This window comes from Lacerta agilis, chromosome 9, assembly GCF_009819535.1.
Source record: "Lacerta agilis isolate rLacAgi1 chromosome 9, rLacAgi1.pri, whole genome shotgun sequence".
NCBI classification, from domain to species: Eukaryota; Metazoa; Chordata; class Lepidosauria; order Squamata; family Lacertidae; genus Lacerta; species Lacerta agilis.
Window position 1 is genome coordinate 35,545,392 of NC_046320.1, and position 13,036 is coordinate 35,558,427.

Below are 13,036 nucleotides of genomic sequence, written 5' to 3' on the forward strand. Positions count from 1 at the left end.
TCATCCACATGAATTTGTGCATCCTTTCCCTCATCACCAACAGTTAGTTCTTCAATCAAGAAATACAGAATAAATTCCCCAAGCCTTAAAAAAAAAAAGTTGGTTTACCAAACTATTAATTTAAAAATGGCAATGAGTTTCCTTGTATTTTTTTTTATTTGTACTTCATAAACTTACCTTAAATTTTCCATCAGAGGAGAATATGCTAACCCATTTATTGTCATAGTCGGCAATAATGATGTCACCACAAGGATGCACAGCCACTCCCGTAGGCCGCTGCAACTGACCGGGCGACCTTCCCCGGATACCAAAGCGACTCTTGAACTGGCCATCAGTGGAAAATATCTGTAATTTTCAAAAATAGTTTTTCCACATAAAATGTATCCATGTATACACATCCATGAGATTAAAGGTGGGGTGCAGATTTAAATAAATGAATGAATTTTTAACTGGAAAATGGCATTTGAGTCATTACGTGAACTTAACGCAGAAGTAATTATGAATCCTTTACTATCAAGATCTTATAATCTTGACACTTCAAAGAACATGTTTCTTTTCCGTATTTGATCAGTACTGTGTCTTTCCAAAACAATTCATTATGGGTAAAGAGAAGAAAAACGAGCATACCTGCACACACTGATTATTGCTGTCCGCTATTAATATTTTTCCATTTGTAGATGCAGCTACTCCCTGAAGATTTGTAAACTCCCCTTTGTTTCTCCCTTTGGTACCTAAAAGGAGATGTACATATAAAAACAATTAGGAAAGAATTCAAGTACCGGTACATGGCTGCAAAAACTCATTTTAACCCTCTAGGTCCAATCAGCAGCTTCATCATTAGGAATCAAGTTGTATTGCACGGAAAGGGGCTTTACAATGGTTGGGGTAGAGAACATAAACCACCCCAATATCATCATGAATATACTGCACGATATAAAGACCAACAGGGGAGGGTCCACAGTCTCCAGAACAGGAGTGTCTGGGACTCTGCAGGAGCCGAGTGTGTTACTCTCTCCTTTCTCCCCCACTATGGGCAAGAACTTCTGTGTGCATGAATGTCCAAGAGGGAATTCCAGCTGTCTATCAAGATAATAAGGTTTTGGAATACGCCTTTGAAGGATGAGATAAACAAGCAGTCCTGTGACAAAAATATTGTTTTTGAATTATGAACTCCCCCACCCATTCTCAGAAGCGCAAACAACAATTACTAAATACAATACTTTTGGCACAGAAAATTAGGAGGAGAGCCATCTACCGGTAGTTAGAAACGTCCAACTATAAATAATAATAATAATAATAAAGAAATGTCCAACTACAGTACAGTGGTACCTCGGGTTAAGAACTTAATTCGTTCTGGAGGTCCGTTCTTAACCTGAAACTGTTCTTAACCTGAAGCACCACTTTGGCTAATGGGGCCTCCCACTGCTGCTGCGCCGCCAGAGCACGATTTCTGTTCTTATCCTGAAGCAAAGTTCTTAACCTGAAGCGTTATTTCTGGGTTAGTGGAGTCTGTAACCTGAAGCGTATGTAACCTGAAGCGTATGTAACCTGAGGTACCACTGTATGACTAAGGCTCACGTACAACAAACTTAACAATATTATGTGTATTTTAGCAAATTAAATAGAGTGAAAGATTACGATTTGGGGGGGGACGTGAAGAGTGTGTGTATGAACTTAACAGTGCTTATCTTACTTTTTGTTGCTATTTTTTAAAATGTTGTTAGTATTGTTTTACAGATTACAAAAGCCATACTGGTTTGTTAATTATATGACTTTTGCTGTAATTTTGATGTTCAACTTCTTTTTTAGTTGATGTTTCGTGAGTAGCATTTTGTAGATTGCAACTTTATTGACGATTTGTTAATTATTTTACATGATTCACGCTGTATCTGTGATGTGCTATTATGTTTTATTGTGTTATTGTTATTTATTGTTTGTAAGCCACTCTGTATGTCTATGCCACGTTTCATTCAAATGAATATCCATCAATCAACCAACACCTCTGCGCTAGATAATGTCCTAGGGCAGGGACGGGGAAACCAAGGATCCTCCAAAGGTTGCTGGACTACAGCTTCCATCTTCTCTGACTACTGGTCATGCTGGTTGCAGCTGATGGGAACAGGAGTCCAACAATTGCTTGAGCGCCACAGGTTCTTCTCTCCTGCTTAGTGTTGACACTTATCCTAAAACAAAAGTTTCACACACACTGTTTGCATCTGGACATTGCAATCCAAATAATTTAGAAGGCAAAGCACTCCATACCTACTCTGAAGATCAGGTCATCTTCAATGGGGTTCTCTTTCCTTTTGCCAGTGCTGTACATACTAGCTGGTCTTTTCACAGCTTTCTGCTTCACGTGGCCACTGCCGGGAGATTTCACACGCCTCTTCACTCCTTCGGTGGTGGGGGACACATCGGCCGACCTGATTACCTTGAGTTTGAACGGGCTGCCTCTGATATGCTGATCATAGAGTCTCAAGGAAAGGGTAAAGTCCCCTTCTTTCTGGACAGTATACAAAAATTCGTAAGTGCCATTTTTATTGTCAAGTATTTCTCCGTCCGCCACACTCCCATCAGGCGTGCTGAGCTCAGCCGTGAGGTAAGCGTTCCCGGATTTACAGAGCTCACCATCCTTGTCCTTGGTAGTGATGGTGACCGACATAGGCTGTCCTATCACCGTCTGCTTCAGTCCTTCACCCGTGGCCACTGTTTCAGAAGCGACAGCATTTGTGGTTAAAATAGTACCAAGATTATGAATGGACTTCTTCAGCCCATCCGTTTCCACTATGAAGTCCAGTTGATCATTCTCACGAGGCTGCAGTGGGAAGTCACGGACAGCCAGCTCGTTCAGCTTATCACTCATTTGCTTCTTAACAAGCAAGACTTCTGTCTCGGTTCCATGGTTGAGTGCTTGGGCTGCAAAGTTGCTACAACTCTTTATGTTCTCCTGTCCTTCCAATAGGCTATCAAGCTGAGTCTGCAGGACCTGGATAGACAGAATGCTGTGGTTATATAGATTTGAGTTTTAAACCAAGTAGCCCAAAAAATAAATGAATGAATTCCCATCTATCGTGGGAAATGTAGAGGTATGACCTTGAACGGAATAACGTTGCAGCAAATTTGTTGGGCTCTATTAAAACAAAACAAAACAAAACACCTGAATAGCATTGATCAAATATGTGCTAAGTTCTCCTGAATGAAAAAGCTTCCAGTTTGGAGAGCTTTTGTTCATGGCATTATTTTGACATAAAACTAAACTTTTTTTGTTTTTTGTATTACATGAACAAGCCTTGGGCCAAACTAAAGACAGATAAACTTTTTCATATGAGGATACAGTGGTGCCCCACTAGACGAAAATAATTCGTTCTACGAATTTTTTCGTCTAGTGGTTTTTTCGTCTAGCGAAGCGGCAATGACAGCCACGCTCCGCTAAACGGGAAAAAAAGACGAAAAATTTTCGTCTTGCGAAGCAGCCCCATTGACTTTTTCGTCTTGCGGGGCAGCTTCCGCTAGACGAATGCCGTTCATCTAGCGAGTTTTTCGTCTAGCGAGGCATTCGTCTAGTGGGGCACCACTGTATATGGAAAACACCCATAAGACTGTATTTCCTCCACTCCCCAAGATAGGGACACTTAGCTTTTATAAGGTTTTTACAACGATTTGACTAATAATATCCAGAAAAGAAAAGTAAAAAATGAAAATACAACCAATAACTATGATACAATGATGCAATATAAAGTTGCTGTTGCCATTGTTTTTGTTTCTTTTAATAAAAAATCACCGTAACAATTAAAAATATACCTCTGACTCAAGTGTTACATATCACTTCTGCATTTTTGTAAGGGAATTTTGTTGGATAAAATGAATTTGTTCGAGGATGTGCTGGATTAATTGTGTTCCCAATTAACTTTACATGGCAAACATGCCATTTCCTAGCCTCTCTCTCAGCTCAATATTAGATTTCAGACATTGTTTCTCCCAGTAGCATCACATACCCCACAAATGAAATACATATGACTGAAAAAACAAGGGTCTTACTTTATGTTTAAGGCCATAATTCACTTCCAGTTCCATGAGCAACACACTCTTGCGGACATTTAAAGTCTTCTGGAGTTCATCAAAAGTGGAATGAATTTCATCTACAATGCTGGTCTTTTGGTTGGTCAGCTGATGTATAATTTCAGATAGGAAATGAAGTGCTGTATCTATCTCTGGAAGCCTGTTGGAAGAGTAAATCACAAGTGCTGTTTGAAATAGAATTGCCATAGTTTTTCCTTGTGATATCATGCAACAAGATTTTTATTACAGGTGGGTAGCCGTGTTGGTCTGCCATAGTCAAAACAAAATCGAAAATTCTTTCTAGTAGCACCTTAGAGACCAACTGAGTTTGTTCCTGGTATGAGCTTTCGTGTGCATGCACACTTCTTCAGATACACAGAGATTTTTATTCTTGGTGATCACAATGGGATAAAGATACAAATCAGATTTCAAGTGTTTTCTTAGAGGAATTCTTGTTATAGAGACTTTATAGCACAAGGAAAAGGATGGGGAAAGAGGCAAGAGGAAGCAAACTCAGGCACCCATTTTGGAAGTTATAGTTCTTTATATAACACAGTTATATAGTTCTCTCTACAGTGGTACCTCGGTTTTTGAACATAATGCGTTCCGGAAGACCGTTCGACTTCCAAAACGTTCGAAAGCCGAGGGAGGTCTGCAAATTTAATTGGGAAAAACACTCAGTGGAAGTCATTTGACTTCCGAGGCGCATTTGGAAACGGGTGCATTTACTTCTGGGTTTCTGGCAGTCGAAAACCAAAACATTAAACTTTCGAGACGTTTGAAAACCGAGGTACCACTGTATTCTGCCTTGGAAAGCAGATGGCCCTTGGAGATCTCAGAACAGAGCCGGTGACAAAGGCTGGGGTGGGAGGGCGGGGCTACTCCTGCCACACTGCGTGTTAAAGCATGCGCATTGCAGAGGTGGTGCCATACCTTTTGTTGACAGCATCTAGCTGTGCTTGAAGCGAAGCCTTGTGTTGTTCTACTACATCTTTGAGGGGTACCGTGGGGTGTTCTGCATGTTCTCCTTCCGTACATTCCTGGCACATGGCTGTCTCACAAGACTGGCAGTAAAATTCCATCAGCTGATTATAGAGAGGGAGAGTGTGACTATCAGTAGAATACCAATTTCTCCAATAGAGAGGCACACCTTTTTTTTTTTAATACTGAGCATGTCTACTCAGATACAAGCCCAACTGAATTCCCAGGTAAGCAGGGCAAGGATTGCAGCCTTAGTCCCGCAGACTTCCATGGGCTTTTGTTTTGAATAAATATGCATTGGATTGTTCTGCTAATGCCTTGTGCTAAAATAAAATTCTGTTACAAATCCTGCAAGCAAAAAAAAAAAAAGTCAACAGAATGGGATTTATGTGATAAATAACCATGTGAGCTGACGACTGGAGTTCAAACCTATTGCACTATCAAACAAAATGTTTGCTTGTGATTAAAATGTTAAAAAGCAGTGATTGTGTTTAATGCCATGGATTTATAGCTGTGGTTTGTATGAACCATTATGTTGAATTTTCCCCTACTTTTAAGAATCACAAATAAATACATACACAATTTAGGGTACTTGAAATGCCAAAAGGTACACTCACGGCTGTCATGTTTTTTCTCATGGCTGTCATTTTCTCACTATTTGGTTTCAGATAAAATTGTCATGCCTTGTGCTTTAGGAGTATTAAGTTACTTCACAAATGCCTAAGGCATTAGTGATGCACTCTGAATTACAAAGCAGAATGGCATCAGGTTTGCATGTAATGAGGGCCATATTTTTGGCAGCCAAAAGCTTAACAGGGAGTGATCATTGCTGCTTAGGGCTGGCATTTACGGTAAAAGTTTACCAGAGGGAGAGAGCATCAGTTATTTTTCAAACTAAGCAAGAGAACATTAAAAGGAATTATATAAAAAGGACTCAGTGAGGCCAAGAAGCTCTTGCAGATCCACAGAAATAGAAGCTTTTCATCTAACAAAGGATAAAACATTTTCACTTTCTCATTTCTAGTCTGCAACCTACAAAAAAAAAAAGGACTGAAGAAGTTTCCACAATCTCTGTTTAAGGTCGTTTTGAACGACAATACTCTTACTTAGTGGAGTCTGGATATTTCAGAAAGATAAAGATACTTGCAGGGGCGTTGCAAAGGGGGGCGGGCCCTAGTTCAAGGGGAGGGGCGGTGACACTTTGGCCGGCCCCTCCCACCCCACCCCGCCGGGCGGACCCGAACGGGGGCATGTCGCCTTTTCCCCCTTTCCGCCGCTTTTTTCGGCGGGGGGGCCGACCAGCGAGGGGGGTGTCAAACTTGTCACCCCCTCCTCGCTGGCCACCACCCCCTGCCGAAAAAAGCCTCGGAAAGGGGGAAATTAGCCCTTTCTGCATCCACATGCATCGTGACGTCATGATGACGTCACGATGCACGCGTCATGCCCCTCCCCCAGGGGGGTGCCTCTGCGCTGCCGCCGCCCCCAGCAGCACAGAGGCTAGCTACGCCACTGGATACTTTGCACTCCCAAGATGGTTCGGATACCTCTTCAAGAAAGAAAGAAAGAAAGAAAGAAAGAAAGAAAGAAAGAAAGAAAGAAGGCAGGCAAACTCCATGAAATGAAGAACTGTCTCATTGAAGGAAAGCCTGGAACTTGTTGCCTAAAACTAAGATGTCATGGCCACAACAAGAATATATAGTTTGTAAGGAGTGGACCTTGCTGATCATAAATCTCCTGATTTGCAAATGAAAACCAGGTACATAAGCTACCAGCCTACCTACAAAAAAGGTGTATTTTTTGTCTTGTAATACTGGATCTGGGTTTTTTTTAACCATATTAATTTATTTCATCAATTCATAAATTTCATACACCATTTGATTGTAAAAGGTGGTTTACAGAAAGTTAAAAAAATAAAATCAAGAAAAAAATCACAATCCTGCTTTGAGTGATACATTAACAGAAGGGATTTTAGGAACAAAGGAGGACAATGATCATAATTGGAGGAGGGGAAGAGGAGAGAGCAGGGGAACATGCCGCTCTCTAGATTTCTGGTCTACAGTTTTCTGGTCTACATCTTCTTTGACTGTAGGCCATGTTGGCTGAGGCTGATGGAAGCATGTTGGCTGAGGCTGATGGAAGCTGGAGGCCAATGACACCAGGAGGGCCATAAGTGTACAGCACTGTGTGTTACATCCAGGAGTCATGTTGCCAAGCACTTAATTGCATTTCAATTTTACGAAAAGCTTCCTAATCATGTGCAGCAATGCTTGCAATGCCGCTCACATTATATTGGCACACTTTGAATGCAAGATAGTGCTTAGTGATGCAACAACAAGGATGCCAACCCACCAGTTCAAGTGGAATAATGACATAATTCTGCCCATATGCTCCATTTATTCCCAAGGACCCATTTTAGCATATGTGCCCTTTGCAGATTTTTCATCTTTCAGTGCCACTGATTAGCATAACTGGAAAACAATTGTGCCAGGTGGTGTAAAGCTAAATCTAATAATATTTCTCTTGAATGGTTTTTGTCCACATACAGGCTATGACCTGCTATCAGAAAGGAATATCCCCAAGCCTTGTACCTAGGCCAGATTAGCTAAGAACTTGCTGGGAAAGGTACTGCTTTCCCTTCTGTTCAAGGGCAGACTTGAGTAATCTTTTACAATATGAGCCCAAAATTGGCACCCCAAATGGATCTTCTCAATTTTGCATGCCCTGTACAGCCCACACCACCCTAAATCTGACGTTGTTCTGTTTTGTTTGCTTTGTTGCTCTGGAAATATTTGCTCTGCAGACATCTCCTGCAGTTCATTTGCTCCCTATTTTACCTATTATGATCTGGATTGCATAGGTCAGCCTTCCACACAGCAAGGTGTTTTCCAGATGCTTCTTAGGGTCCCACCCCCCCCCCACCCTGATCATTGGCAATGCTGGCTGGGGCTGATGGGGAGTTGTAGTTCAACAACATCTGAAGTACACCAGGTTGGTAAAGATTGACAACAGATTGACGATAGGAAAGGTCTCACAACAGTGCTGGTAATGGAGAAAGAAATGGACTTTCAACTCAATGAATACCGTATTTTCCGGCGTATAAGACAACTGGGCGTATAAGACGACCCCCAACTTTTCCAGTTAAAATATAGAGTTTGAGATATACTCGACCGCGGATTCTCCACCTGGCATATAAAACGACCCCCGACTTTTGAGAAGATTTTCCTGGATTAAAAAGTAGTCTTATACGCCGGAATATACAATACTTTATTTCATTTATGGATGAAAAGAAGAGCAAAAGTAGCAATATACCTTCTGAATTATAGACAGCTGCTTTCACTTAAAACTAAAATTGATGCACAAAATGCAGCTTAAATGAATTCTAGAGCATTAACATCTGATCTTGATAGCCAGAAAGCACATTTACTAACCATCATGTTCAATATCATGACATGTCAATGCAACGCCGTACAAAACAAAAACATAACCAAAACTATCAATATTGGGCTAACTGAGAGTTAATTTGATGTCACACACAAATTCATCCCAATTCACTCTCTCTAGTACAGTATCCAATGAAAGCATTCAATCGATTGAATACAATCTATCAAGCAAACGATTTATGTTGTCATGGCAGAAATTAATAAATCATTTGCAAGTCCAATAGTCCCCAACTTTCATTTCAGGGGGAGCCATTGAAAACTGCCATTTCCCTGCCAAATAAATTGATGAAACCTTCTTTATAGGCGCCTAATCCACTTACATTTCCTTCATGATTGGGGCAAGAGAGTGGCTTCCCTGCAGCAACAGCTGTGACAGTCTCCAAAATGGAAGACTCCTCAATGCTATTGTCTGGAGTTCGCTGCAGGACATCCATCAGGTTGGTGATGAAGAAGTTGTTCTGAAGAGCAGAAACCCCTTTCTCTGGCAAGATGGACGTCTGGCGGCACACTGGGCAAGAAAGGGTTAAGCTGTGGGCTGGAATGTAATTCTGTAGGCACCTAATGAGGATGGTAAAAAGATAAGCCAGTATCAAAGCAAAAAGTAGTAAACTGCGTTGTTTGCGATCTCCTAGCAGGAGAAAATCATGATTACAGCTTTACTTTTTTACATTTTGAAACTCCTATCGAGAGGGAAGAACAAAACACTCTTGACAGCCTTCCCAACATGTTGCCCTCCAGAAGTTATTGGATCCCGACTCCCATCAGCCCCAGCCAGCTTGGCCAATGGATGGGAGTTGTAGTACAGCAACTTCTGGACAGCCACAGGTGGGGGGGTGAGAGCTAGGGGGTTCTACCTAAATAAAAAGGCAATGATGTATTGAGATGACTGGAGACAGTCTAAACCGGAGAAAAGGTGGGAAGGTATTAGTGCAGGAAGAAGAGACTGCCTCCAGCTGCACTATCCAAACAGCAACTTTTTCCAGAGAGCAGATTTTGGTTATGACAGAAGCTTTGTTTCTTGTGGTGTACCCACTCATTTTTATTAGGACACTGTCACCTGTGGTTTATATATATACCACCTAAATCTGTACAATCTGAGAACAGAGGCAGTAGTGCAGATAAGAGTGCAGAAAACAAGCAATGCATTTTAAACACTTCTGCTTCTGCTCACAGGAATTACGGTACTTCCTGACCCTACAGGACTGTCTTGCGCTGTGAAGTGTGCTCTTCTCCACAACATTATAGGTTACAAGAGCATCTTTTCATCTGCTTGTTCTCACTCTCTGCTCCAAAGCTGGGGGGGGGGAACACTGCAAAGCATCACTTGCCATTTTCATCTTACATTAATAAAAGCAACAACAGCATTAATGGCTACTCAAATTGTTTTCTAGGCTCCACATCACATGATGATGAACTATTCTGGACGGTTATTCTTATGGTCACCTTAGCTTTTGTGAGGGAAAAGCCCAGCCTTTACTGACTTCTAACTGCTGCAGCCTGTGGTGAAGCAATTACGTGCATCTGTCACCACAGGCTGTTTTAAGCCCAGATTTGGCTTTGGGCCCATCACTCTGAGCATTTGCACTAGCGTGCCAAAAGATGAATCCAGACGAAAATCAGCCCATGGCGGCAAATGCATATGACTACCTTTCAGGCTGAAGCGGATTCTAATGTAATACACCAAGGAAACCTGAGCTCTTTCTAAAATGTAAAGAAAGATAAGGGTCATTAGCAGCGCTGCATTCGAAACCTTAAAAAAGAACAAAGCAAATGCTTATGGAACATGGTAGACTAAGCAGTTTAACAAAATGAAAACGGACAAACCATGAAAAGCCAAAAGCAGAAATGGTGGAAATGTCGTTTCCACTTTCAGACAGCGCAGCAGCATTTTTAAAAATGATAAGGCTTCTCTGCTTCTTTTCCTGGAAAGGAAACGCAACGTAGGGGAAAATGCCACCAGTTCAAGTTCTGCATATCTTCTAGCTGCAACCTGGTGCCCTCCATATGTTGTTGGATTACATTTTCCATCAGCCCCAGACAGCAAGTCCATGCCAGCTGGGACTGATAGGAGTTGTAGGCCAAAGTCCTGAATCATCTAATCTCTGGCACTTTACCTGTATGTTCAGATATTGCAGCCTTCCGTTCTGAACCTGTTCCACTTGGAACCAAGCTCTACTCATGCTGAAGAAATCTACTTACTGGTATAAGCTAAATGGGCTAAGTTTCATTACCTAAATTCAGATCAAATAGCCCAGTAAGAAATTATTGCTACCACCCTTTTATGTGTAATTGTATTGCTGACATGGAAGGCCATACCTTAAAAATAAAAACAGGCTGAACATTCACAATAAAGACAGAATTGTTTACCAAAAGAGCACAGATTACTTTTGCAATAGTATCTGAATCCTGTCTTTCTTCTTATAAATCAAAACGAGCCCAGGGGCATTTTACCTTCCTACTCATTGAAAGTTTTGCCAGTATATTTCAGGAGAACTTGTTGACTGGATTGAGGGGTTCATTGAATTAACAGTGTAACTCTAGACATCTGGGAACAGATCACTGTGGCAACCCAGACAGACAAGCCAGCTGTAATGCACTTTTGGTTGGGGGAAACAGAAATCATCCTTACCTCTCACAGAAAGTGTGCAGACAGGGGAGTACTTTGGGATTCTTGTAACGGTCCAGGCATATGCTGCAGATCAGAAATTGTTTGTCAATCTGACGCACCACAGGACTTGGGATGTTGGCGCCTTCACTGGCCATCCTAGACCACTGACATGTGGGTCCTGTTCTCTTTTGCCCTGCACGCTGCTGAAAGGTTCAAGAAGAAGAAGAAGAGTTTGGATTTGATATCCCGCTTTTCACTACCCGAAGGAGTCTCAAAGCGGCTAACATTCTCCTTTCCCTTCCTCCCCCACAACAAACACTCTGTGATGTGAGTGGGGCTGAGAGACTTCAGAGAAGTGTGACTAGCCCAAGGTCACCCAGCAGCTGCATGTGGAGGAGTGCAGACACGAACCCGGTTCCCCAGATTACGAGTCTGCCGCTCCTAACCACTACACCAAACTGGCTCTTCAAGCAAACAACATTTTAGAAGCCATGGGGAATTGACTTCCTGTTAACAATGGATCCCAGTGGGCTTCATCCCAATTCAAGATTTATAAGAAGGCAGTGTGTAGTGCTTGGAAATGCTACACTTGCTTTAAAAGCATCTGGGCAAATTGCCAAGGCAAAAAACAAAAACAAAAAAACCCTACTACAATGCATTAGCTTCTAAAATTCATTCTTTATATTTATATCCTGTTCCCACTATCTACCCATCCAAGAACTGACGAGGCTAAAACCTGGTCATACTTTTGTGATATCGAGCATTAGAAAAAGGGTGCCCTAACCAACTGAACAAGCTTTCAGATCGGATGGGTGTACATTTCTAATGCTATAGAATGAGCATAACTCACTGATGGAGCACACGAGTTGCACAGAGTAGGTTAGGATTTCTGCCATTGCCACTTGAAAGAAGCGGGTAACATGTGATGCAAAATACACCTCTCTGTTTTTGATCTTCCCATATTTCTAAGACACTCTCACCAATATAATATTGCATACATCATCAGCTACAGCTGTACACCAGTGATTGGCCATGCTGGTAGACCTCATAGCTTGCAGTCAATAGGAAGAACATAGTAGTCAGACCATCTATATCAGTGCAGTCTAAATCTGAAGTAAGGAACCATTTTCATGCTGAAAGCCACATTACTGCTGCTGCAGGATGTACTTGAGGGCCACATCCCATTAGCAGGAAGGTAAGACTCAGCCACACAGAGTTAAAACACAGGTCTCTTTCTCACACAGCTTTTGCCCATGGAAACAGAGGCATATATTTGACTAAGTAATTCCACTCAAATGCTAGTTAAAAATAAAGACAAAAGCATTCCAACAGCCTTTACTGCACAAAAGCCAAACAGGACTCAGTAAGACCAGCAGAAGGCAAACATCATCTCTGCACATATGAACTGTAAGTTGTTCCTTGGATTTATGGAAAGCCTCAAACTTCAAAATGCAATTGCATCTCAAAAATTGCATGCCTGTAATTGCAAAGCATAAATTGCAAACCACATAAATATTTCATTTCCATTCTACAGCAAGTGCAATTAAGTAAAAAAAAAAAAAAACATAATACATACAGAACCTAAGAAGACTCATAATGCTTTTCAACAAATACAACAAATTCCCTATACCAGCTAGTGGTTAGCAAGTTGCAACTAGGAATGGAGAGAGAGACGGGTTCAAACCTCTACTCAGCCATCAAGCTGACTGGACAGCCATTACCTCTTAGCCCCAGGGGTGGCTAACCTCTTGATGTTGTTGGACTCTCAAGTCCCATCAGACCCAGCCAGCATGGCCAATAATCAGGGATGATGGGAGTTGTAGTCCAAGAGCAGCTGGAGGATCACAGGTTAGGAAGGGGAAACCACATATGCCACACATACTCTGAGCTATTGGAAGAGCAAGATAGAAATGGAATAAATATTTTTATTTTTATTTTTTTGCCCATG

At 41.6% G+C, this 13,036-nt stretch overlaps 1 protein-coding gene across 4 annotated transcripts in view; it reads right to left on the reverse strand.

Moving 5' to 3' along the window:
• Positions 1-13,036, reverse strand: part of TRIM2 (tripartite motif containing 2) — a 54,176-nt gene that overhangs the window by 13,476 nt on the left and 27,664 nt on the right. For all 4 annotated transcript variants that reach the window (XM_033161239.1, XM_033161236.1, XM_033161240.1 and 1 more), the window contains exons 2-8: positions 11,110-11,291; positions 8,801-9,038; positions 4,993-5,144; positions 4,039-4,219; positions 2,263-2,986; positions 628-731; positions 178-345 (exon numbers count right to left, since the gene is read on the reverse strand). In XM_033161239.1, the coding sequence (XP_033017130.1) occupies positions 178-345; positions 628-731; positions 2,263-2,986; positions 4,039-4,219; positions 4,993-5,144; positions 8,801-9,038; positions 11,110-11,243 (1,701 nt within the window). In that variant the 5' untranslated portion in view covers positions 11,244-11,291. The remainder of the gene's footprint in view (positions 1-177; positions 346-627; positions 732-2,262; positions 2,987-4,038; positions 4,220-4,992; positions 5,145-8,800; positions 9,039-11,109; positions 11,292-13,036) is intronic.